The sequence below is a fragment of the Oncorhynchus mykiss genome, chromosome 5 (assembly GCF_013265735.2).
Source record: "Oncorhynchus mykiss isolate Arlee chromosome 5, USDA_OmykA_1.1, whole genome shotgun sequence".
NCBI classification, from domain to species: Eukaryota; Metazoa; Chordata; class Actinopteri; order Salmoniformes; family Salmonidae; genus Oncorhynchus; species Oncorhynchus mykiss.
The window spans coordinates 44,367,907-44,395,388 of record NC_048569.1 but is presented as its reverse complement, the minus strand read 5'-3'; the positions used below and the strand labels follow the sequence as shown (position 1 = coordinate 44,395,388).

At 40.9% G+C, this 27,482-nt stretch overlaps 2 protein-coding genes across 7 annotated transcripts in view; one reads left to right on the top strand and one right to left on the bottom strand.

The window, feature by feature from the left end:
• Positions 1–499: 499 nt before the first annotated feature.
• LOC110523909 (spindlin-W) lies at positions 500–27,301 on the bottom strand. Of its 6 annotated transcripts, none has more exons than XM_021603051.2 (7): positions 27,110–27,301; positions 20,481–20,571; positions 19,846–19,971; positions 5,210–5,255; positions 3,253–3,532; positions 2,760–2,993; positions 500–2,401 (listed from the first exon to the last, which is right to left on the bottom strand). In XM_021603051.2, exons 5-7 carry the CDS (start codon positions 3,494–3,496, stop codon positions 2,202–2,204), a joined length of 678 nt encoding a protein of 225 aa, XP_021458726.1. In that variant the 5' UTR covers positions 3,497–3,532; positions 5,210–5,255; positions 19,846–19,971; positions 20,481–20,571; positions 27,110–27,301; the 3' UTR covers positions 500–2,201. The 6 variants fall into 6 exon arrangements, with proteins under 6 accessions (XP_021458726.1, XP_021458722.1, XP_021458724.1 ...); XM_021603047.2 differs by having other exon boundaries at positions 3,253–3,512; XM_021603049.2 differs by having other exon boundaries at positions 3,253–3,512; positions 20,512–20,571.
• The window catches only part of LOC110523908 (hippocampus abundant transcript 1 protein), a 38,872-nt gene continuing 37,980 nt past the window's right edge, over positions 26,591–27,482 (top strand). Inside the window, exon 1 of the mRNA XM_036977629.1 lies at positions 26,591–26,810. Coding sequence (XP_036833524.1) covers positions 26,808–26,810 — 3 coding nt within the window. The 5' untranslated portion in view covers positions 26,591–26,807. The remainder of the gene's footprint in view (positions 26,811–27,482) is intronic.

Here is a 27,482-nt window from a genome sequence, read left to right as displayed (position 1 = left end):
AATACTGTAAAGAACAGTACTACCCCTCTTCGGAGACTGCATCTGAACATACACCGCTTCAGTGTCATGGAGGGCATGGAGAAAGCAGTAAGGGTGGAGTGTTGGGAGTTAGTCACATGGAACGTTTACATTAATAATTAATTAACAACATCTGTATTTTAGAGGTTCTAGACCACTTAGTTGCCTACTGTTTCTCTGACAACAGGGGTAACGTCCCTAAAGGAGCATACTAAGAGGTCATCTGGTGGAACATGTAGTTTGGTTACACACACACACACACACACACACACACACAGACACACACACAGCAAATAAAAATCTCTTTCAGGGCGAGTAACCTTTCCTCCAGTACAATATTTTATGCACTCCATAAAGTGGGTGTTGCATTTAAAGTTTTGAATACTTCTTGTGTATTAACAGTTGTGTGAAAATGTTTTGAAAATCACTCTAGTACTGTTGTACTGGTACTGCTGAATTTAGAACACTTTTCAGGAGCTGGTATGGAATTTTTACTTCTAAATAATTGTCTTACTTTGCAGTGCTTTTACCATACCATCTTCAGTTTTTAAAAGGCATGAGAAAACAGTTTACTAAAATATTACTAGAACAATTAAACAGAAAGTGTGTTTAACACAGAGGTCAAGAAGAATGTGATGATTAAGTAAAAAAGTAATGAAAATAGATTTTCCCAACAAAACAAACTGTTGTACACATATGAATACAGGAACAACAATAAACAATTATTATCTGAATAATTATTGCTGTTATTATGAATGAATAATGAATTATAAGGGTCGAGGGATTTGGCAAGGCATATTAAACAAAATCTTTCTCAGGACAACAGATTAACGCTCTCACTGGTTAACCATTTTTGAATAGTGTTGTTGAGATGATCAAAATATAATTGTCCTTTCAGACAAAAAAACTCAAACAAACAAGTGCTCTTAAATCCTCTATGTTTTCTAAGAAGATTTTTTGAAATTAGTGCTGTGATAGAACTAAATCTGTATCAAACTATCATTTTCTATGAATATACATTAAATACAGTATAAAGTAAACAAGTTCTTGGAAAAAAAAATAAAACGTTTGAATCAAAGGGATACCTTGGGATTTTGGCAACGACGTCCAGTCATTATGCTAACGCTAGTTAGCAATTGCATTAGCGCTAGTTAGCAACTTCCTTCAAACTGCACGCAGAGACATACACATGGTATCCACGACTTCATCTGACTCTGGGTAAGTAAATGATGGGCCTCATTGCCAAAATCTCAAAGCATCCTTTTAAAACTCTGGTCACCTCCCTCTCGTAACTTCTACACATTTCTTTGCTCACTGCATATGTTGTTGCATATCTTTCAACATCGCAAAGAAACAAATGTAATCATAGTCAGGGTTTGAATGATTCTACGAGACTGAAACAAACCCAAGTACTGTAGTTACTGACCACCGTAAGATATGGGGACTCCAGAACTGCATGTACAAAAAAAACAAAAAAAAAACAAGAGCTCATACACTCACACATATATAGGAGATACATTGCTATGACTGGTTTGGTCATCAAATCAATGAAAAAAATCGAATGAGATGCCAACCAACTTTATATGCAGTGTGCAAATATAAGGCTTGATATCTTTTCCCTGTCCCTTCCCTTAGAGATTGATGGGATGTATCCATAGGATCACTCAACTACAGGGGATAGACAGTGGACGAAACAAATTGTGGCCACTAATTCAGATGCACAGTGCCCCATTTTTCCTTCTCTGACTAGAGCTATCAGAGATGTTTCATGAGTAGAAATCCAAAGGCTTCAGTGAAATATCCAATCCAGCTGTCCGTCTGTCACATCTCAAAGAAGCATTTGCACGAAACGTTGAAGAGATATTTTGGGACAATTGGTGGATAAGATAAGGTCCCATGTGGTGATGGTGGTGGTTGATCGTCTTTCCTGCATGGTAGAGTTTCCCCACAACCTCCGCATCCATCGTTAACTCCCCAGACAGGCCTCCTGTCCTCTGGGCCCAGCGACCCAGTAGCCTTTTCACACTACCGTGCTGACCCGAACCAGGCTATACTGGCTCGCTATGAAATATTTTCCCCCCACATAGTCCTTTTCAGCAATGGCGGATAGACACGTAAACAGACCAGCACTGCTCGATTCGGCTCAGTAGTGTGAAAAGGGGGTCAGAGGTCAAAGGTGGCCTTTAGGAGGTCTTGACTAGGTCGTAGACGTAGATGTGGAAGTCGTCGTCGAACTTGATGAAGTAGACGGAGGGTTTGGCCTCCACCTGGTGGATGACCATGCCAGTTCGTTTGGAGCCGTCCTCTTTAGCGTACTCAACCTGTTTCCCCACCAGACTGTCCACCACCTCCCCCGGCTCCCGCTCCGCCGGCGTAGCGTCATCTAAGAGACAAACAACAACACAAGTTTAAGTTAATTTGCCATATGTAACTCATTCATGGGAAATCATTGGAAACTCAAACATGTTCCCCTATCTATTTATTCAACCTGGTTCATCTCTTTTACAAGAGAGACCTTGAAGAACACAACGCTTTTATCATGAAGAGAGAGTAGCCTGTTATCATCATGAAAAGCAACCCACCCATCATCAGGCGAGTATAGACATTATAAAGGCTCATGCATGCTTATAAAATGTTAATAAACTCGTACACACATCTTAGCTTTAAGCAGTCTTTACAATCAAGAGAGAGTGGTCTATTGTCATTTTGAAGTGCAGCCTAACTCCAAGGACAGGACTAACTTGAGTCAGGCATGATCCTCAGGTCTCCCTCCTTGTAGTCGTCTAGGAGCTGGTACATGTACAGGACGGGGTCTTTCTCGTAGGTGATAAAGAACCAGGTATTCATGATGGGTGCCCGGGCCAGAACCATGCCCCTCCACTCGTCTTTAGTTCCGTCCTCCGTCTCAAACATGTGCTCCACTGCCTTCCCTATCATTGTGTCAGCCAGGTTGACGTCGCTGATGCGCGTAGAGGCTGCAACAGAGTACATGGTACATGGTAACATCTAGTATCAAGGTTATTTGCCAGGTTTAACGTATACATTGGAAGACTTACTAATTCGTGAATATCAACGATCAAACTCACAATTCATATTATTAACAGTTGAGGAGCACCATGAACGGTGTAACACCATTAGAGCACCAACAGAAACTTGTCTGCGACTTTGCGTTAATCAATTAATACCAAATGACAATCAATATAAACAACATGTATACATAGACCAAGGTCTTACATTGACGGTCAGGGAGCACCTCGAGGCCCTGTACCCTCTCATCTTTATGCAGCTCCAGGCCATAGACACAGTCGAAGCCGTCGTACTTGATGAGGTAGAGCGAGGGGTTGACGGGCACCTGGTCCAGCACCGTGCCTTTCCACTGCGACTGAGATGTAGCGCTCCCCTCCTTCCAGATGTGCTGGATACGACAGCCCACGATGTTACGCCGCGGCACCGACGACACTGCCTTGTTGGGGCCCATGCTGTTCTTTTGTTTCCTGAACGATGTTTCAGATAACTTATGAAAAAGGGGAATTTGGGGAACAAACATCCACTTAGCCAATGAAAAGGGTGAAAACCTGATGGCTGTCAGTCCCTTACATTAGCTACTAATCTAACTAAATCCATTTTATAGTACATCAAATAGACAAAAATATTGAATTGATTAAATATATACAGTGCATTTGGAAAGTATTCAGACTCCTTGACTTTTCCCACATTGTTACGTTACAGCCTCATTCTAAAATTGATGAACACATTTTTTTCCTCTCATCAATCTACACACAATACCACATATGACAAAGCAAAAACGGAAATATCACATTTACATAAGTATTCAGACCCTTTACTCAGTTCTGTGATGAAGCACCTTTGGCATTGATTACAACTTTGAGTCTGGGTATGACGCTACAAGCTTGGCACACCTGTATTTGGGGAGTTTCTCCCATTCTTCTCTGCAGATCCTCTCAAGCTCTGTCAGATTGGATGGGGAGAGTCACTGCACAGCTATTTTCAGGTCCCTCCGGAGATGTTTGATCGGGTTCAAGTCCAGGCTCTGGCTGGGCCACTCAAGGGCATTCAGAGACTTGTCCTGAAGCCACTACTGCGTTGTCTTGGAAGGTGAACTTTCGCCCCCCAGTCTGAGGTACTGAGTGCTCTGGAACAGATTTTCATCAAGGATCTCTCTGTACTTTGCTCCGTTCATCTTTCCCTCGAACCTGACTAGTCTCAGTCCCTGCCGCTGAAAAACATCCCTATAGCATGATGCTGCCATCACCATGCTTCACTGTAGGGATACTGCCAGGTTACCTCCAGACGTGACACTTGGCATTCAGGCCAAAGAGTTCAATCTTTGTTTCATCAGACCAGAGAATCTTGTTTCTCATGGTCTGAGAGACCTTCATGGCTTTGTTTTTGCTCTGACATGCACTGTCAACTGTGGGACCTTATATAGACAGGTATGCGCCTTTCCAAATCATGCCCAATCAATTGAATTTACCAAAAGTGGACTCCAATCAAGTTGTAGAAACATCTCAAGGATGACCAATGGAAACAGGATGCACCTGAGCTCAATTTCGAGTCTGAATACTTTTGTAAATAAGTTATTTCTTCTTTTATTTTTAATACATTTGCAAAAATTACACTCCTTTATTTGCTTTGTCATAATGGGGTATGGTGTGTAGATTTATATGGACTTAAAAAAAATAGTTTTGAATAAGACTGTAAGGTAACAATGTGGAAAAAGTCAAGGTGTCTGAATACTTTCCAAAATGCATTGTAGCCCATGACAATATAATAGTCAAGTGTGTACTCTGATCTGCTTTCATTCCCTGGATCTGTCTACATGAGACCCGTAAAGACTGTGTACTTTGAAGTGTGAATATAGTACTGACCATACCATGGTAGTGTGTCACTGCACAGCTGATACTAGCCCAGTATTCTCTTCAGCAGGCCACTAAAGACCAGTATCAGATATTCAGGTATTCAGCGTGGCACTACTAGACTAAATAATCTATGTATCTTATCCACTGTTCTCTACATAGTCAAAAGTAGGCTGCAGATGGTTTTAGCCGTTCATTTAATAGGCCTACTAAGCAAAATGTCTATTCAAAACAGTTGAATGCTGAATGTTGTACAAATGCACAATCACAAAGGGTACATAATAGCTAAGGTAAGTAGAGGATTCCTGGCTTACTTGTGGGAGTTCTTTTTCTTCATATTTGCAGAAACACCTGAGTGCCCTTAAAAACAAAAACATTTTAAAACATTATTCTAATGCAAATTAATCTAGTAAATCTATTCAGTAGCTAGGCTACTCTACTCTTATTAGTATGCTAAATGTACCTGATTATTATCTGAAGATAACAAAAGCAAACCACAAAGTCTGTCCCCCTCAAATGGCACCCTATTCCCTATTATAGGCCTCCCGAGTACTATGTTTGATCAAAGCCTCTATGGGGCCCTGGTCCAAAGAAGTGCATTATTAAGGAAACACAAGTAGTGCACTATAAAAGGGAATAGGTGTCCAGGTGTTTCCAACATCACCAGGCAAGCTGGATCCTGGAACTCACAAGGCTGGCAAAAGGAAAGAAGGGTGTCGAGAAACACCTGGAGCTTGAGGCAGATACAAAGAGAACCGGCTTAGAGTGGAACGATCTAGAGAAGACTGCCCAGAAAAGAGCAGAGTTGTCATGATAGCAGACGTTTGACTTTGATACCAGGTTAAGTATCATGACACTCAATACCATCACAACACTCGATACCACAGCAACAACAAAAACGCCAAAGTCACAGAATGGCACTTGACCCAGACAGATCTTTTGAGGTATAATTACATTTGACATTTTTGATGTTCATCTTTTTTTCAGAGACAGTCATGTATGCAATAATGAATCAATTATACAACCACTGACTTCCGTTTTTACCAATCTAATTACAGTTGAAGTCGGAAGTTTACATACACTTAGGTTGGAGTCATTAAAACTCGTTTTTCAACCACTCCATACATTTCTTCTTAACAAACTATAGTTTTGGTAAGTCGGTTAGGACATCTACTTTGTGCATGACACAAGTCATTCTTTCAACAATTGTTTACAGACAGATTATTTTACTGTATCACAATTCCAGTCGGTCAGAAGTTTACATACACTAAGTTGACTGTGCCTTTAAACAGCTTAGAAAATTCCAGATAATTTTATTATTATTATTATTTTTTTTTTTCATTTCACCTTTATTTAACCAGGTAGGCTAGTTGAGAACAAGATCTCATTTGCAACTGCGACCTGGCCAAGACAAAGCATAGCAATTTGATACATACAACAACAACAAAAAGTTACATGTGGAATAAACAAAGCATACAGTCAATAATACAGTAGAAAAAATAAAACAAAAAAGTCTATATACAGTGAGTGCAAATGAGGTAAGGGTGTTAAGGCAATAAATAGGCCATGGTGGCGAAGTAATTACAATATACCAATTAAACACTGGAATGGTAGATGTGCAGAAGATGAATGTGCAGGTAGAGACACTGGGGTGCAAAGGAGCAAGATAAATAAATAAATACAGTATGGGGATGAGGTAGATACAGTGCCTTGCGAAAGTATTCGGCCCCCTTGAACTTTGCGACCTTTTGCCACATTTCAGGCTTCAAACAAAGATATAAAACTGTATTTTTTTGTGAAGAATCAACAACAAGTGGGACACAATCATGAAGTGGAACGACATTTATTGGATATTTCAAACTTTTTTAACAAATCAAAAACTGAAAAATTGGGTGTGCAAAATTATTCAGCCCCCTTAAGTTAATACTTTGTAGTGCCACCTTTTGCTGCGATTACAGCTGTAAGTCGCTTGGGGTATGTCTCTATCAGTTTTGCACATCGAGAGACTGACATTTTTTCCCATTCCTCCTTGCAAAACAGCTCGAGCTCAGTGAGGTTGGATGGAGAGTATTTGTGAACAGCAGTTTTCAGTTCTTTCCACAGATTCTCGATTGGATTCAGGTCTGGACTTTGACTTGGCCATTCTAACACCTGGATATGTTTATTTTTGAACCATTCCATTGTAGGTTTTGCTTTATGTTTTGGATCATTGTCTTGTTGGAAGACAAATCTCCGTCCCAGTCTCAGGTCTTTTGCAGAATCCATCAGGTTTTCTTCCAGAATGGTCCTGTATTTGGCTCCATCCATCTTCCCATCAATTTTAACCATCTTCCCTGTCCCTGCTGAAGAAAAGCAGGCCCAAACCATGATGCTGCCACCACCATGTTTGACAGTGGGGATGGTGTGTTGAGCTGTGTTGCTTTTACGCCAAACATAACGTTTTGCATTGTTGCCAAAAAGTTCCATTTTGGTTTCATCTGACCAGAGCAGAGCATGTTTGGTGTGTTTGGTGTGTCTCCCAGGTGGCTTGTGGCAAACTTTAAACGACACTTTTTATGGATATCTTTAAGAAATGGCTTTCTTCTTGCCACTCTTCCATAAAGGCCAGATTTGTGCAATATACGACTGATTGTTGTCCTATGGACAGAGTCTCCCACCTCAGCTGTAGATCTCTGCAGTTCATCCAGAGTGATCTAGGGCCTCTTGGCTGCATCTCTGATCAGTCTTCTCCTTGTATGAGCTGAAAGTTTAGAGGGACGGCCAGGTCTTGGTAGATTTGCAGTGGTCTGATACTCCTTCCATTTCAATATTATCTCTTGCACAGTACTCCTTGGGATGTTTAAAGCTTGGGAAATCTTTTTGTATCCAAATCCGGCTTTAAACTTCTTCACAACAGTATCTCGGACCTGCCTGGTGTGTTCCTTGTTCTTCATGATGCTCTCTGCGCTTTTAACGGACCTCTGAGACTATCACAGTACAGGTGCATTTATACGGAGACTTGATTACACACAGGTGGATTGTATTTATCATCATTAGTCATTTAGGTCAACATTGGATCATTCAGAGATCCTCACTGAACTTCTGGAGAGAGTTTGCTGCACTGAAAGTAAAGAGGCTGAATAATTTTGCACGCCCAATTTTTCAGTTTTTGATTTGTTAAAGAAGTTTGAAATATCCAATAAATGTCGTTCCACTTCATGATTGTGTCCCACTTGTTGTTGATTCTTCACAAAAAAATACAGTTTTATATCTTTATGTTTGAAGCCTGAAATGTGGCAAAAGGTCGCAAAGTTCAAGGGGGCCGAATACTTTCGCAAGGCACTGTAGATGGGCTGTTTACAGATTGGCTATCCACAGGTGCAGTGATCTGCGAGCTGTTCTGACAGCTGGTGCTTAAAGCTAGTGAGGGAGATATGAGCTTCAGTGATTTTTTAGTTCGTTCCAGTCATTGGCAGAAGAGAACTGGAAGGAAAAGGGACCAAAGGAGGAATTGGCTTTGGGGGTGACCAGTGAGATATACCTGCTGGAGCGCATGCTACGAGTGGGTGCTGCTATGGTGACCAGTGAGCTGAGATAAAGCGGGGCTTTACCTAGCAGAGACTTGTAGATAACCTGTAGCCAGTGGGTTTGGCGACGAGTATGAGGGCCAACCAACGAGAGCGTACAGGTCGCAGTGGTGGGTAGTGTATGGGGCTTTGGTGACAAAACGGATGGCACTGTGATAGACTGCATACAATTTGTTGAGTAGAGTGGTGAGGCTATTTTATAGATGACGTCGCCGAAGTCGAGGATCGGTAGAATGGTCAGTTTTACAAGGGTATGTTTGGCAGCATGAGTGAAGGATGCTTTGTTGCGATATAGGAAGCCAATTCTAGATTTAACTTTGGATTGGAGATGCTTAATGTGAGTCTGGAAGGAGAGTTTACAGTCTAACCAGACACCAAGTTATTTGTAGTTGTCCACGTATTCTAAGTCAGAGCCCTACAGAGTAGTGATGCTGGACGGGCGGGCAAGTGCGGGCAGTGATCGATTTAATAGCATGCATTTAGTTTTACTTGCATTTAAGAGCAGTTGGAGGCCACGGAAGGAGAGTTGTATGGCATTGAAGCTCGTCTGGAGGTTAGTTAACACAGTGTCCAAAGAGGGGCCAGAAATATACAGAATGGTGTCGTCTGAGTAGAGGTGGATCAGAGAATCACCAGCAGCAAGAGCGACATCACTGATGTATACAGAGAAGAGCGTCGGCCCGAGAATTGAACGCTGTGGCACCCCCATAGAGACTGCCAGAACTCCGGACAACAGGCCCTCCGATTTGACACACTGAACTCTATCAGAGAAGTAGTTGGTAAACCAGGCGAGGCAATCATTTGAGAAACCAAGGCTGTCGAGTCTGCCGATGAGAATGTGGTGACTGACAGAGTCGAAAGCCTTGGCCAGGTCGATGAATACGGCTGCACAGTAATGTCTCTTATCGATGGCGGTTATGACGACGTTTAGGACATTGAGCATGGCTGAGGTGCACCCATGACCAGCTCTGAAACCAGATTGCATAGCGGAGAAGCCATGTCATGGCTTTAGAAGCTTCTGATAGGCTAATTGACATCATTTGAGTCAATTGGAGGTGTACCTGTGGATGTATTTCAAGGCCTACCTTCAAACTCAGTGCCTCTTTGCTTGACATCATTGGAAAATCAAAAGAAATCAGCCAATACATTTTATTGCATGACATATGTATTTGATACATCAGAAAAGCAGAACTTAATATTTGGTACAGAAACCTTTGTTTGAAATTACAGAGATCATACATTTCCTGTAGTTCTTGACCAGATTTGCACACACTGCAGCAGGGATTTTGGTCCACTCCTCCATACAGACCTTCTCCAGATCCTTCAGGTTTCGGGGCTGTCGCTGGGCAATATGGACTTTCAGCTCCCTCCAAAGATTTTCTATTGGGGTCTGGTCTGGAGTCTAGGCCACTCCAGGACCTTGAGATGCTTCTTACGGAGCCACTCCTTAATTGCCCTGGCTGTGTGTTTCGGGTCGTTGTCATGCTGGAAGACCCAGCCACGACCCATTTTCAATGCGCTTACTGAGGGAAGGAGGTTGTTGGCCAAGATCTCGCAATATATGTCCCCATCCATCCTCCCCTCAATACGGTGCAGTTGTCCTGTCCCCTTTGCAGAAAAGCATCCCCAAAGAATGATGTTTCCACCTCCATGCTTCACGGTTGGGATGGTGTTCTTGGGTTGTACTCATCCTTCTTCTTCCTCCAAACACGGCGAGTGGAGTTTAGACCAAAAAGCCCTATTTTTGTCTCATCAGACCACAATACCTTCTCCCATTCCTCCTCTGGATCATCCAGATGGTCATTGGCAAACTTCAGACGGGCCTGGACATGCGCTGGATTGATTAGGGGGACCTTGCGTGCGCTGCAGGATTTTAATCCATGATGGTGTAGTGTGTTACTAATGGTTTTCTTTGAGACTATGGTCCCAGCTCTCTTCAGGTCATTGACCAGGTCCTGCCGTGTAGTTCTGGGCTGATCCCTCACCTTCCTCATGATCATTGATGCCCCACGAGTTGAGATCTTGCATGGCGCCCCAGACCGACGGTGATTGACCGTCATCTTGAACTTCTTCCATTTTTTAATAATTGCGCCAACAGTTGTTGCCTTCTCACCAAGCTGCTTGCCTATTGTCCTGTAGCCCATCCCAGCCTTGTGTAGGTCTACAATTGTATCCCTGATGTCCTTACACAGCTCTCTGGTCTTGGCCATTGTGGAGAGGTTGGAGTCTGTTTGATTGAGTGTGTGGACAGGTGTCTTTTATACAGGTAACGAGTTCAAACAGGTGCAGTTAATACAGGTAATGAGTGGAGAACAGGAGAGCTTCTTAAAGAAAAATGAACATGTCTGTGAGAGCCGGAATTCTAACTGGTTGGTAGGTGATCAAATAGTTAAGTCATGCAATAAAATGCAAATTAATTACATAAAAATCATACAATGTGATTTGCTGGAATTTTGTTTTAGATTCCGTCTCTCACAGTTTAAGTGTACCTATGATAAAAAAAATACAGACCTCTACATGCTTTGTAAGTAGGAAAACCTGCAAAATCGGCAGTGTATCAAATACTTGTTGTCCCCACTGTATATATATAAAAAATCCACATCAATCTACACAAAATACCCCATAATGACAAAGCAAAAACTTTTTTTAAAGTTTTTACAAATGAAACACAGAAACACCTTATTTAAATAAGTATTCAGACCCATTGCTATGTCATTATGGGGTATTGTGTGTAGATTGCTGAGGGGGAAAAATACTATTTAATCATTTTTAGAATTAGGCTGTAACGTAACAAAATGTGGGAAAAGTCAAGGGGTTTGAATACTTTCCGAATGCACTGTGTGTCTATAGTGTATGTAATCATCTGAGCTGAGCCATAAGGGAGACTAGCAGGCCTCTACCACCCCACTATCAGATTGGGGAGCAATATATGCTTTTTATTTCACATAATTTAATCACCATCACCCACTTCTCATTTTTCCAGATTGAAAGTGTTTGAGTTAGTAATGTATCAATATAATATCCATGACAGCTATTACAATGAATACTGAATATAGCACAAATTTGGATTTCACCCCCGTCTCAAAATTAATGTTTTTGATCGTTTGGTAGTGTTTAGGGAGTAAGGATCTCCTGCTTCAACCATGCGGTGCTACTCGCAAAACTGATTGCTGTCCTGATTATGAAGTAATAAACTTTATATCTAAAAATGACCATATACACAGATTGTTTAATGCTGTAACTGGCACACCAACAAAAAATATAAACAAACAAATGCTGCAAAATATGTGTATTTAGCCTCAGTATATGCCATAAGTAAAGAATTGTTGTTTACATAATTTAAACTTTGATAGATAAATGCATAGAAAAGCATTTCCCTACACCCACAATAACATATGCTAAATATGTGTATGTGACCAATAAAATGTTATTTGAAATATCGCAACCAGCTGGTTGAGTTGCCCAATTAGACTAAACTAATTTTGTATTGGAATTTGTAAATCATCGAAAAAACTATACATGAATTTACATTATGTCTGCTTCATTTACTAGTAATGGAAGATAGGCCTGGTTAAATGGGGACTCATATCAAATATTTATAAACATGATATGTCAAAATATGAATATTAAATGAATTATATATGAATAATAAAATGCATGTAAATTCATTCGTTTATTTTTTATAACAACAGTTTGAATTGAGGTGTGTTCCACCTCATTAATTCACATTGAAGTAGCCAATTTCAGTGTTGCGGACAATTTATGTTTGAGGCTTTACTGAGCCTCTTCGAGGACAGCCCAAGCACTTCACCAATGCTTCTGCAGATCAAGTATGCAGACATTTGCACAGTTTTGCACGAATTGGAACATTTCCTGGCTGGCGCTCGCAATGCCTTACTTGTTATTTTCCTTACGAATAATAACTGGACATGTGTGCGTTCCTTTCAAAGTAAGTGCCTTATTTTCTGTAATTCGTGTTGTTTCTACTGTAGCATACATTATGTATGTACAGTTGAAGTCGGAAGTTTACATACACCTTAGCCAAATACATTTACTCAGTTTTTCACAATTCCTGACATTTAATCCAAGTAAAAATTCCCTGTCTTAATTCAGTTAGGATCACCACTTTATTTTAAGAATTTGAAATGTCAGAATAATAGGAGAGAGTGATTTATTTAGCTTTTATTTCTTTCATCACATTCCCAGTGGGTCAGAAGTTTACATACACTCAATTAGTATTTGGTAGCATTGCCCTTAAAATTGTTTAACTTTGGTCAATTGTTTAACTTGGTAGCCTTCCACAAGCTTCCCACAATAAGTTGGGTGAATTTTGGCCCATTCCTCCTGACAGAGCTGGAGTAACTGAGACAAGTTTGTAGCCCTGCTTGCTCGCACATGCGTTTTCAGTTCTGCCCACAAATTTTCGATACGATTGAGGTCAGGGCTTTGTGATGGCCACTCCAATACCTTGACTTTGTTGTCCTTAAGCCAATTTGCCACAACTTTGGAAGTATGCTTGGGGTCATTGTCCATTTGGAAGACACATTTGCGACCAAGCTTTAACTTACAAGCTTTAATGTCTTGAGATGTTGCTTTAATATATGCACATCATTTGTCTCCCTCATGATGCCATCTATTTTGTTAAGTGCACCAGTCCATCCTGCAGCAAAGCACCCCCACAACATGATTCTGCCACCCCCGTGCTTCACGGTTGGATGGTGCTCTTCGGCTTGCAAGCCTCCCTCTTTTTCCTTCAATCTTAACAATGGTCATTATGGCCAAACAGTTCTATTTTCGTTTCATCAGACCAGAGGACATTTCTCCAAAAAGTATTTGTCCCCATGTGCAGTTGCAAACCATAGTCTAGCCTTTTTATGGTGGTTTTGAAGCAGTGGCTTCTTCCTTGCTGAGCGGCCTTTCAGGTTATGTCGATATAGGACTCGTTTTACTGTGGATATAGATACTTTTGTACCTGTGTCCTTCAGCATCTTCACAAGGTCCTTTGCTGTTGTTCTGGGATTGATTTGCACTTTTCACACCAAAGTGCGTTCATCTCTAGGAGACAGATGCGTCTCCTTCCTGAGCGGTATGACGGCTGCGTGGTCCCATGGTGTTTATTATTGCGTATTATTGTTTGTACAGATGAACGTGGTACCTTCAGGCGTTTGGAAATTGCTCCCAAAGATGAACCAGACTAGTGGAGATGTACAATTTCTTTTCTGAGGTCTTTGCTGATTTCTTTTGATTTTCCCATGATGTCAAGCAAAGACACACTGAGTTTGAAGGTAGGCCTTGAAATACATCCACAGGTACATCTCCAATTGACTCACATGATGTCGATTAGCCTATCCGAAGCTTCTAAAGCCATGACATCTTTTTCTGGAATTTTCCAAGCTGTTTAAATTCCCAGTCAACATAGTGTATGTAAACTTCTGACCCAGTGGAATTGTGATACAGTGAATTATAAGTGAAATAATGTGTCTGTAAACAATTGTTGGAAAAACGGTTGATTTCTTTTGATTTTCCCATGATGTCAAGCAAAGAGGCACTGAGTTCGAAGGTAGGCCTTGAAATACATCCACAGGTACATCTCCAATTGACTCACATGATGTCGATTAGCCTATCAGAAGCTTCTAAAGCAATGACATCATTTTCTATATTTTCCAAGCTGTTTAAAGGCACAGCCAACTTAGTGTATGTAAATGTCTGACCCACTGGAATTGTGATACAGTGAATTCATTATAAAATAAATAATCTGTCTGTAAATAATTGTTGGAAGAATTACTTGTGTCATACTTAGTCAGTTGTACAACTGCATGCCTTGAAATGTGTCTTCCGCATTTAACCCAACCCCTCTGAATCGGAGAGGTGTTAGGGCTACCTTAAATTGACATCCACTAATGTAGCCTACATTTTCCGGTTTGGATGATTGTGTATGCTGTCGCTACTGCATCCAAAAATAAACTGGTCACATTCAGGACATAACTTTGTAAGAACTGTGTTTGTAAAAAAACAGTGTGGCTAGCTCAAATCCTGACTGCTGCGTCACCCATGGACTTTTTCCACATTTTGTGTTAAGGTGGGATTAAAATGTATTTAACTGTAATTGTTTTGTCAACGATCTACACAAAATACTCTGTTAAAGTGGAAGAAAAATTCGAACATTTTTAAGAAAATACATGAAAAATAAAACACTAATATATCTTAATTACATTCAACCCCAAGTCAATACATGTAAGAATCACCTTTTGCAGCAATTAGCATATCCATAACATGATGCAGCCAGTACCATTCTTGAAAATATGAAGAGTGGTACTAAGTGATCTATTGGATTTGCCCCAAACATAATGCTTTAAATTAAGGAAAAAGTTTTTATTCTGTAGAGGCTTCCTTCATTTCGCTGTGTCATTTACGTTAGTATTGTGGAGTAACTACAATGTTGTTGATCCATCCTCAGTTTTCTCCTATCACAGGCATTAAACCGAGTAACTGTTTTAAAGTCACCATTTGCCTCAGGGTGAAATCCCTGAGCGGTTTCCTTCCTGTCCGGCAACTGAGTTAAGAAGGACACCTGCGTATGTGTAGTGAGGGGCTGTGTTGATACACCATCCAGTGTAATGAATAACTTCACCATGCTCAAAGTGATATTCAATTTCTGCTTTTTAGGTGCCCTTCTTTGCGAGGCATTGGAAAACCTCCCTGGTCTTTGTGGTTGAATCTGTGAAATTCCCTGCTCGACTGAGGTCCCTTACTGATAATTGTATGTGTGGGGTACGGAGATGGGGTGGTCATTCAACGATAATAGGGTTTAACATGATTTCACACAGAGTGAGTCCATGCAACGTATTGACTTGTTAAGTAACTTTTTACTCCTGAACGTATTTAGGCTTGCCATAACAAAGGGGTTGAATACTTATCGACTCAAGGCATTTCAGGTTTAATTTTTTATTAATTTGTAAACATTTCTAAAAACATATTTCCACTTTAACATTATGGGGTATTGTGTGTTGGCCAATGACACAAAATCTCAATTTAATCAATTTTCACTTCAGGCTGGAACACGACAAAATGTGGAAAAAGTCAAGGGGTGTGAATACTTTCTGAAGACACTGTATATAGGCTATAGCCAGATGAGAGATGTGTCTCTGGTCGCTTTCTTTTATTCCGGTAAAACACAATTTTCCAACAGCATTTGACAACAATAACCAATTACAGTGGTTGCCACTCAATTAATAAAGCCTAATAGTACGCAACCATTTTACAAGCATTTGAATGCTGAAGGTACCATGCGTAGATGTGCAAGGAATAGGAATAGGCCGCTTACCTCTCCCTTCGCACACTGACCAACAGCGCGCAGTTTGACTAGGCGACTAATATATTGCCTGGGGTTGTTCGGCATACGAAATGACTTGTAAATCAATGACTGTCAATGCAGTTACATGCTTAGTTCGAGACTGAAAAAGGAGAGGACATATCAGTTGTCACCACAGATGAGATGTATTTTCGGAAGGTAGAAAGAAAGTAAAAGCAAACAATTTCAGTGAACCGGCAGACCAATCTTAAACATTTGAACCTACTGATCAACGACATTTGCATAGAAGAAGCAATCTTTTTTTATTTTTTATAAAAGTGTGCGTTGTCTCTTTAAAGGGTAACTCTCAACCCCAATTTAAGCCTTTGCGCCTTAAAATGTACAATTAAAAAGTAATTCAGGTGAGAAGTTGTGGGTTGGGAGAATTGCACATAAATATTCATTTTGGGGGTATTTCATTTTTATTTATTTAACCTTTTTTTTTTTTATCTAGGCAAGTCAGTTAAGAACAAATTCTTATTTACAATGACGGCCTACCAAGGTAAACTTTCTCAATAAAACATAGCCTACTTACCAGAGGTCCACTGGCACGCTCTGATAATACAATTATGTGCATTGCGAGCAAATACCGCACTAGGCAGTTAGGACAGTTGGCCCCTGTATGGGTCGTCACAAGTTACCACAGCCACAAAGTCATACAGGCCACCTAATTCTACAATTTATCTTATTAAAATTTGAATTTAAACATAACCACACTGCTAACTTTTCCCTAACACAACCCTAACTTATACCTAATTTGTGTTTTCATTCATTTTTACGCTATAGCCAACTTGACTTTGTGGCTGTGGTAACTAGTGGAAACCAGTGGTAAGGCGCCAAGTTCCTGAGTTCCTGACACCTATTGCCACTTGCAGTGTAAATTCGAATCCCCCATGGGGCGCAAAAAAAAATCGTTGAAATGTGGACTAACATTTATTGTGTTGGAAAGAAAATAACATTCATCCCTTGAAAATTAAGATTTAGGGGCTCAATTGGGGGGGCTCAGTTCAATCCAACCAATCTGTGAGTTAATTTGACCATTGGAAAAAGAGCTACTGCATAAATACTACAATGCGTTGTAGTATTTATGCAGTAGCTCTTTTTCCAATGGTCAAATTAACTCACAGATTGGTCGTGGGTACTACATAAAAACCATAAAAACTACTACCAGGGCGACCTCTCTCACAGGTATGCTTTCACTTTTCAGAATTCAAAGTGTGTGGGCAAGGCATGAATATTGTAAATAAAGGATACATATAAGATATCTACCCCATGTGGGGTTAGAACTCACAACCAAGGCACGCGCAACTACATGGAAAAAAATAGAGGGGGTTAGCTTAGATTGTTGACATGTATAGTTCGTATCCAATGTTTATTGAAAACATAAATACATTTGCACAAATACATGGTTACAGGTGTTGGTTATCTGGCAAGCAAAATTGAGCCATATTAGCATTGATATGAAATCAGTCAAAACAAGACATCTATATTCGAATACTCATACCAACTACACTAACTGTACAATATGTGACGTAAATTGAGTATGTAGTATGCTTTTGGTCATAATATGGATATAGTTAGTATTCCAAAAGTTCCCGGATGTCGTACTGATTTCGCCAAAATACGAAGTATTCAAGCAGTCGACACTATTGCTGTGTTGTTAGGGCCCATAATGAAATTCTTCAGAAAATGGGCGTGGTTTCACAACGTTTTCAGATTTGAAGAAAATGGCGGAAAATATGCAGCTGAAGTTGAAGAGAGCGGATACAAAATTCATTGCTTTAACTAATTATGACAAATGTTTAAGAACATGTTGAGCAATGTAATAAAGTAATGACTTTTCAAATAAGTTACGTTACACGTTATGTTGGCTGACAATTTGTTAGTTACGCTATCCTTACGAACCGCATAGCATTACAACAGTATGTATCGGTATGTTAGTTAGTTACTTAATATTAGTTGGCTACTATTCCAATGAACTTGCTAGGCAGTATATTAACTATATGCTAACTAACTACCCCAATATTTATTGATTTGATTATTCACGTCATTCTTAGCTAAGTGGTATAGTCGTTGTGAGTTCTGTGGATATTGTTAATTTTGGCTATCTACTCCGATTTCAGAGCACTCTCGTCCGAGTGTGCCAGAGAATTACTGAAGGATTTACAAACGCTCAACGCCTATTGAATATGGCCAGTGTCAGTAAATTTCAGCAAAAACAAGATAATTAAATTGTTGCCAGCAGCACAGTTAGTCACCAACGCCCTGGATAACATTAAAACAGCCTAACCAGCTCTGCTAGGGTGAGTAAAATGATCAGAGTGAGGTGTTCTCTCATTTGTGTCTGGAAGTAGCTAGCAAGCTAGCCAACGTTAGCTTGGGTGCTTGACTACCATTGTGAGTTGAGAACACTCGCTCGGATCAACCCTACTCTTCGGCGAGAGCATCCAGTGTACGCTCCAAGAGCGAAACATTCTGAATTTGCAAATAGACAATCTGACAACGCTCTGGATTGAATTTATGAACACAACCGAAACTAGCAATAGGTTGCATAGCAACAGCATCAACTTCAGGTAGACAGCCGAAGCCTAATACATCAACTGAAAGGATACCGTTAGTTTACAGTATACTAAAATGAACTAATAGTATGTAATATATACTCATTAAGTATGTAGTATACAGTATGTTAGTATTGGTATTCGAACACAGCTTTAGTATCAAGAACAAGATGAAACGAGCCACTGATGATTCCCCACATGGCAGTTTCTTGTCATTCTTTCTAGGAATCTGGCCATCCAAAATCACAACAACATGCTGACTTCTGCCCCATGGAAGCGTGCATAAAGTTTTTGTGAAGTTGTCAGCTAACCCATCTATTGAACTATGAGCCAACTGTCCTAGCGGACTGCGCCACCAATCAGTCATAGTAGTTGAGAAAAAATACAAGGAATCGAGATGACTACTATTGTCATCTATTTCTTATTACATTGGATGTAGCTATGAATATAAAAAGGTATAATCCTCATAGCCTACATTTTTTTTATTCTTCGTAAAAGCACATAGATGTGTATGAAAGCGTAAGAAAGAATGTTGAATTTGGTCATATGCGGAAATGTGCCTTACTGCCTTTTGAATTTTGGGTAATGTCAGAAGTCTAGTCAAGGAAGCATCATGCAAAAATATATTGGCACACTACACTTACAGAGACCATTACCAAATAAGGTGAGCTGTCACCTGCTTTATAGTAAGCCTTGAGGTGGTACATTCACACACACAGGGAGAGAGACAGGAAAGACGTAACCTAGCGCAGCAGGCGAGGGAGACAAAGTGAATAAAGTTTTGGGCAATGACTGTAGCTATGGTTTGTGTTGACAATCAGCTTTGAAATCAGCATATTTTGCATTATGTATGGCATATTATCACAAACTAAGTACTAGGGTCGTGAATTGATGTTAGCTTCAGCTGTAAGCTAGCAAGGGAAGTTAGGACAACAAAGCTGGAAGCTACCGGTATCTTCAATATTGTATTGTAAAGTGCTCTCGCCTGTAATGCCATTGTTAAATACAGTTCGCAAAACAGTTACAACATTTCTAAATGCCGTTTTGCATTATTCAAGTGTGCTAACTTCTGTGCCGCATGAGTGTGGAGCTAACATGATGCAGCCCAAACTTCAGTGAGTTCAGTGGCTCCTCAGGATAGGCTAGAGCTAGCAATGAGTAAGTGGAGCAGGCACGGTGCTCTCGCGCTATAAGGGCACCTCGATAGACAGACTTGATCCTCTTTCAAATCAGTAGACAACATGAGACATTTGACAGAAGTACCGAAAGTAATACAAATTCTAGTACTGAACCGTTTCTCATGTTCTAGTATAAAAAAGTACAGACATTTCAGCTTACCTTACAACACTAGGACAGAGTGCGATGGAGAGGAGTCATTGATGGCCTATTCTCCCAAAGTAAGTAATAAAGGGAATGGGATGCCATTTGGGATGCAGAAACACATCTATAAAGAGCCTGATTAAAGCCAAACTAACCTGCATCAGCTCTGGATCTCTGGCCCGGCGCACTCTTCCTGAATGGGGTCTTCATTCATCAGCATATAGGGGAGCAGCCTAGCTGCCAGACTAGGGTGAAAATATCTATGGTACCAAGTCTGGGGTCTAAAAATATGAACGTAATGAAAACATTAATGATTTATGTTATAGCCCAGAGAGATGGACAACAGCCAGGGAATAAATCTTAATATAATCCAGTGGGTCCAGTCAGAGGAAGTGAGAAAGTGAAAATCTATATGGCAACCAATTCAGAAAATGGAAACTGCCCACTGGGCACAGACGTCAGTTCAACATCTAGTTTTGATTTGCATTTGGTTGAGTTGTCAACGAACATGAAATCAACAAAAAATGTCACCATGTCATTGGATTTAGGTTAAAAGTTGGGTGAAAAAATTACGAAATGCCCTTATGTTGATGACTTTTTGCAAATCCAATTATTTCTCCACGTTGATTCAACGTCAACATGTTGTTTTTGGGGGGTTGAAATGATGAGGAAACAACTTTTATTCAACCAGTTTTTGCCCAGTGGGAGGGAGGGAGTTAAAAAGTAAAGTGTCTATATGATACCCAGTGAAAGCTGAAAAAAGGGATAGGGACGGATTATAATATTCAACCCAGATTGTCCAATGATGGTTAAGGACTGACTTCGGAGCAGGCGGATGGCTCTGTTCAGGGATGACAGTCACGTCAGGTCTCTGCGAAGACCTGCAAACCAAAATAAATTATAAAGGTGATTATAAATTGGGTGGTTCGAACCCTGAATGCTGATTGGCTGACAGCCGTGCTATATCAGACCGTATAGCATGTGTATGACAAAACATGCATTTTTACTGCTCTAATTACGTTGGTAACAGTTTATAATAGCAATAAGGCACCTTGGGGGTTTGTGGTATATGGCCAATATACAATATTTTCTACATTGTATAATAATAGTGAAGACATCAAAACTATGAAATAACACATATGAATCATGTAGTAACCAAAAAAGTGTTAAACAAATCAAAATATATTTTATATTTGAGATTCTCCAAAGTAGCCACCCTTTGCCTTGATGACAGCTTTGCACACTCTTGGCATTTTCTCAACCATTCCAGGTGACTATCTCATGAAGCTGGTTGAGAAAATGCCAAGAATGCCACTTGGAATGCATTTAAATTAACAGGTGTGCCTTGTTAAATGGAATTTATTTTCTTCTAAATGCGTTTGGGCCAATCAGTTGTGTTGTGACAAGGTAGGGTTGGTATACAGAAAATAGCCCTATTTGGTAAAAGACCAAGACCGTATTATGGCAAGAAAAGTTTAAATAAGCAAAGAGAAATCCATCATTACTTTTAAGACTTTTAAGAAGGTCAGTCAATCTGGAAAATTTCAAGAACGTTGAAAGTTTCTTCAAGTGCAGTCCCAAAAACTTTCAAGCACTATGACGAAACTGGCTCTCATGAGGACTGCCACAAGAAATGAAGAGTTACCTCTGCTGCAGAGGATAAGTTCATTATAGTTACTAGCTTCAGAAATTGCAGCCCAAATAAATGCTTCAGAGTTCAAGTAACAGACACATCTCAACATCAACTGTTCAGAGGAGACTGCGTGAATCAGGCCAGACTTGACTGCCCTTGACCAGCATAAAAACATCCTGTGGCGTTCTGCATTAGCATCGAATAGCCCCCTCGATATGCAACTTTTCAGGGAAGTCAGGAACCAATATACACAGTCAGTTAGGAAAGCTAAGGCTAGCTTTTTCAAACATAAATTTGCATCCTGTAGCATTAAATCCCAAAAGTTTTGGGACACTGTAAAGTCCATGAAGAATAAGAGCACCTCCTCCATGCTGCCCACTACACTGAGGCTAGGAAACACTGTCACCACCGATAATTCCACGATAATCGATCATTTCAATAAGCATTTTTCTACGGCTGGCCATGCTTTCCACCTGGCTACCCCTACCCCGGCCAACAGCTCTGCACCCCCTGCTTCTCCTTCCCCCAAATCCAGACAGCTGATGTTCTGAAAGAGCTGCAAAATCTAGATCACTACAAATCAGCTGGATTAGACAATCTGGACCCTCTCTTTCTAAAATTATCCGCCAAAATTGTTGCAACCCCTATTACTAGGCTGTTCAACCTCTCTTTCGTGTCGTTTGAGATCCCCAAAGATTGGAAAGCTGCCGCGGTCACCCCCCCCCCCCCCCCACTCTAGACCCAGACTGTTATAGACCTATATCCATCCTGCCCTGCCTTTCTAAAATCTTCGAAAGCCAAGTTAACATACATATCATGCAATCTGGTTTCTATGCAATCTGTGCAATATGCAATCTGGTTTCTGAGCAGGTCGTGGGTGCACCTCAGCCACGCTCAAGGTCCCTAAACGATATCATAACCACCATCGATAAAAGACAGTACTGTGCAGCCGCCTTCATCGACCTGGCCAAGGCTTTCGACTCTGTCAATCACTGCATTCTTATCGGCAGACTCAATAGCCTTGGTTTCTCGCTTGGTTCACCAACTACTTCTCAGATAGAGTTCAGGCCAGAGGGCCTGTTGTCTGGACCTCTGGCAGTCTCTATGGGGGTGCCACAGGGTTCAATTCTAGGGCCGACTCTTTTCTCTGTATATATATATATATCAATGATTTCGCTCTTGCTGCTGGTGATTCTCTGATCCACCATCTGGCCCTTCTTTGGACACTGTGTTAACAAACCTCCAAACAAGCTTCAATGCCAGACAACACTCATTCCATGGCCTCCAACTGCTTTTAAATGCTAGTAAAACAAAATGCTTGCTCTTCAACCGATTTCTTCCCGCACCCACCCGCCCGACTAGCATCACTACTCTGGATGGTTCTGACTTAGAATATGTGGACAACTACAAATATCTAGGTGTCTGGTTAGACTGTAAACTCTCATTCCAGACTCACATTAAGCATCTCCAATACAAATTAAATCTAGAATCAGATTCTTATTTCGCAAACAAAGCCTCCTTCACTCATGCTGCCAAACATACCCTCGTAAAACTGACTATCCTACTGATCCTTGACTTCGGCGATGTAATTTACAAAATAGCCTCCAACACTCTACTAGTAAACTGGAAGTAGTCTATCACAGTGCCATCCGTTTTGTCACCAAAGCCCCATATACTACCCACCACTGCGACCTGTATGCTCTCGTTGGCTGGCCCTCACTACATATTTGTCGCATAACCCACTGGCTCCAGGTCATCTATAAGTCTTTGCTAGATAAAGCCCCGCCTTATTTCAGCTCACTGGTCACCATAGCAACACCCGTAGCACGCGCTCCAGCAGGTATATCTCACTGGTCATCCCCAAAGCCAACACTTCCTTTGGCTGCCTTTCCTTCCAGTTCTCTGCTGCCAATGACTGGAACAAAGTGCAAAAATCACTGAAACTGGAGACTTATATCTCCCTCTCTAACTTTAAGCATCAGCTGTCAGAGCAGCTCACAGATCACTGTACCTGTACACAGCCAATCTGTAAATAGCACACCCAACTACCTCATCCCCATATTGTTATTTATCTTCTTGCTCTTTTGCACCCCAGTATCTCTACTTGCACATCATCATCCATCTGCACATCTATCACTCCAGTGTTAATGCTAAATTGTAATGATTTTGCCTCTATGGCCTATTTATTGCCTTACTTCCCTAATCTTCTCCATTTGCACACACTGTACATATATTTTTTGATTGTGTTATTGACTGTACGTTTGTTTATGTGTAACTCTGTGTTGTTTTTGTCACACTGCTTTGCTTTATCTTGGCCAGGTCGCAATTGTAAATGAGAACTTGTTCTCAACTGACCTACCTGGTGAAATATATATATATATATATTATATATGTTTAAAAGTCTTTCATTGTCAAATTGCTGCAAAGAAGCCACTACTAAAGGACACCAATAAGATGAAGAGACTTGCTTGGGCCAAGAAACATGAGCAATGGCCATTAGACTGATGGAAATCTGTCCTTTGGCCTGATGAGTCCAAATCTGAGATTTTTGGTTCCAACCGCCATGTCTTTATGAGACGCAGAGTAGATGATTGGAAGATCTCTGCATGAGTGGTTCTCACCATGAAGTAGGTGGTGTGATAGTGTGGGGATGCTTTGGTGGTGACACTGTCAGTGATTTATTTAGAATTCAAGGCACACTTAACCAGCATGGCTACCACAGCATGCAGGAGCGATACGCCATCCCATCTGGTTTGCGCTTAGTGGGACTATCATTTGTTTTTCAACAGGACAATGACCCAACACACCTCCAGGCTGTGTAATGGATATTTGACCAAGCAGGAGAGTGATGGAGTGCTGCATCAGATGACCTGGCCTCCACAATCACCCAACCTCAACCCAATTGATATAGTTTGGGATGAGTTGGACCACAGAGTGAAGGCAAAGCAGCCAACAAGTGCTCAGTATATGTGGGAACTCCTTCAAGACTGTTGGAAAAGCATTCCAGGTGAAGCTATTCGAGAGAATGCCAAGAGTGTGCAAAGCTGTCATCAAGGCAAAGGGTGGCTAATTTGAAGAATCTGATTGGTTTAATGATTGGTTTAACATTTTTGGTTACTACATGATAGTTTTGTTGTCTTCACTATTATTCTATAATGTAGAAAATAGTAAAAATAAAGAAAATACCTTGAATGAGGTGTGTCCAAACTTTGGACAGGTATTGTAGCTTTAAAAAAAACAATTATTTCTTCCCACTGGTGTGGGGATGTCATGGCAACAGTGAGAGACCCTGATTTCATGTGTATTATTGGAATGTATCCAAGCCATGTATGTAGTCAGTTACATTGAAGTGATGATCGCCAAGATGAAGGAGAAGCCTGTTTTGTTACCATCCACCCTATGTCACTCAAATTTTACCATTAGATACCAGGACTAGGCTAATCAAAACACTAAATTAGCCCTGTTTTACACATATAATTAGAATGATTCATCAAATCAGTCATGAATCATTCAATCATGAAGAGAATTAATGAATAATTCAAATTGTATGGTCCTTCTCCTACCACAGGGGTGCGTGCTCAGCCCCCTCCTGTACTAGATGTTCACCCATGCCTGTGTGACCACGCACGTTTCCAGCTCAATCATCATGTTTGCTGACGACACAACAGTGGTAAGCACGATTACCAACAACGATGAGATACCCTACAGGGAGAAGGTAAGGGCCCTGGGAGAGTGGTGGCAGGAAAATAACCCCTCACTCAACGTCAACAAAAGAGCTGATCGTGGACAGGAAACAGCAAAGGGAGCACGCACCTATCCACATTGACGGGGCCGCAGTGGAGAAGGTGGAAAGCTTCAAGTTCCACTGTGTACATATCACTGATGATCTGAAATGGTCCATCCACACAGACAGTGTGGTGAAGAATGCGCGCCAGCTCCTCTTCAATCTCAGGAGGCTGAAGAAATGTGGCTTGGTCCCCGAAAACCATCACAACCTTTTACAGTTGCACAATTGAGAGCATCCTGTCGGGCTGTATCACTGCCTGGTACGGCAACTGCACCGCCCGGAACCGCAGAGGGTGGTGCGGTCGAGGGTGGTGCGGTCTGCCCAATGCATCACCGGGGACAAACTACCTGCCCTCCAGGACACCTACAGCACCCAATGTCACAGGAAGGCCAAATATATCATCAAGGACATCAACCACCCGAGCCACGGCCTGTTCACACATCTATCATCCAGAAGGGCAGGTCAGTACAGGTGCATCAAAGTTGGAACCGAGAGACTGAAAAACAGCTTCTATCTCAAGGCCATCAGACTGTTAAATAGCCATCACTAGCCGGCTTCGCAACCCTGCACCTTAGAGGCTGCTGCACTATATACATAGACTTGGAATCACTGGCCTCTTTAATAATGGAACACTAGTCTTAATAATGTTTAAATAATGTTTACATACTGCTTTACTCATCTCATGTGTATATACTGTATTCTATTCTACTATATTTTAGTCAATGCCTCTCCGACATTGCTCAATCTAATATTTATATATTTCTAAAGTCCATTCTTTTACTTTTAGATGTGTGTATTGTTGTGAATTGTTTTATATACTACCGCACTGTTGGAGCTAGGAACACAAGCATTTCGCTACACCCTCAATAAAATCTGCTAAATATGTGTATGTGGCCAATAACATTTGATTTGAAATACTGTCTTGCTTGCATAACAGTGTAAATGATTACACATTACACACTCATTCACATTTTGTCAAGATACTGAAAGAAAAAAAAATATATATTTCTCCACTCCTGTTCCCAAGACAAAATTAACATTTGTTATATAATTCCTCTGCAAGAAATGGATAAATCAGCAGGAGTTCATGTTATAGTACGTTACATGTGAGAGGTTATAGGCCAACAGTCAGTGTCCATATATCAGTTACTATTCAATTTAACCCATATACTTAAATTAGGAAAATTATGTTTATTCATGGTTACAGGGATACTCATGATCAGGATATAATATAAACAGTATATCAAAGGTTCATGTAAACAGTTTATCCCGAATATGACCTTAAAAGGCTCTGATTGGTCAATCCGACATCTGTGGCAGTACAGCATTTACTGAGATGCAGCATTTACTGAGATGCAGCCTCCGCAGATGTCAAGGCTTTCATACTTCTTGCGCTTAGCAGAGCAATTGTGAAGGAAGTTGTCGGGGAAGTTAGTGTTTATACAGGATGTACCGCCCCCACCTACCGTCAACCAATCATGTCGATGCGGTCCTATACGGAGCCCTCCGCATAGTTCGGAAGGGCAAGGCGATGCGGTACAGAGTTTGTCTTGCCTCTGCATGACTACGCAATTGCGTCACGCCCTCCATACTAAGCCTCCGACTACATTTTCGGATCAAGCCTAAATTGACTTTAAGCGGGATATGAGCTACTATCAGGAATACTGTGCGCATGTAAACGTGGTCATGGTCTTGAAATGGTAAGAAAAATGCAGTCTGCAAACAGCGCATAATTAGCTACACTAGCTAACGTTAGTGGCTGCAGCAGCCCATGTCAGCCATATTGCAGTACTATTAACCGCACAGTCGAACAAAGGATTACTGTACTCTGGTTGACAAGAAACACATTTTCAAATGACAACAAAAATGACTCAAACCAGCCTACTTCCCACCCCAATTTTGAAAACCCATGTTACGCGCGCATAGAGACCTTTTCGAATTCATATTTGTGGTTGGCTTCCTGTCTGACAATAGATGTTTGTCTGTCGGGATATCTTACCCGCTTTATTGTGAAATTATAGCAAGATATGAAGGATATTTTCGTCTCCCGTTTGTCCCCTGTGCCAAGCCAGTCTCCGTTTGATGGCAACACCGATTCTATGGCCAAAAACCTTCCCCTCTTCTTCCGCTGCCAAATAGTGTTACAGCACGAGAAACAATTGGCGCAGTAAATTCCATCTTCCTGCAAAATAGTGAGTCATTGCGCGTTCTCCGAACCGACAGCTCTGCACCTGCGCATGTGTGACTGCGACAGGGCTCGGAACAACTTGAGGACAAGAAAACTAGTTGAGTAAACTATTTAATTGACAACCAGTCTTGTCAATGTCTGATTAAATTAATAATGATCCTTTACCTATAGGCTACTTTTTTTT

What these genes read in the sequence shown, in the direction of transcription:
- LOC110523909 (XM_036977630.1), bottom strand. Translation starts at nt 19,900, where the DNA reads ATGAAGACCCCATTCAGGAAGAGTGCGCCGGGCCAGAGATCCAGAGCT. An exon ending in GAGATCCAGAGCTGATGCAG is followed by an intron (nt 5,256 to 19,845) that starts GTTAGTTTGGCT and finishes TTTGTTTTTAAG; the next exon opens with GGCACTCAGGTGTTTCTGCA. An exon ending in GAGGATCATGCCTGACTCAA is followed by an intron (nt 2,402 to 2,759) that starts GTTAGTCCTGTC and finishes TTTGTCTCTTAG; the next exon opens with ATGACGCTACGCCGGCGGAG.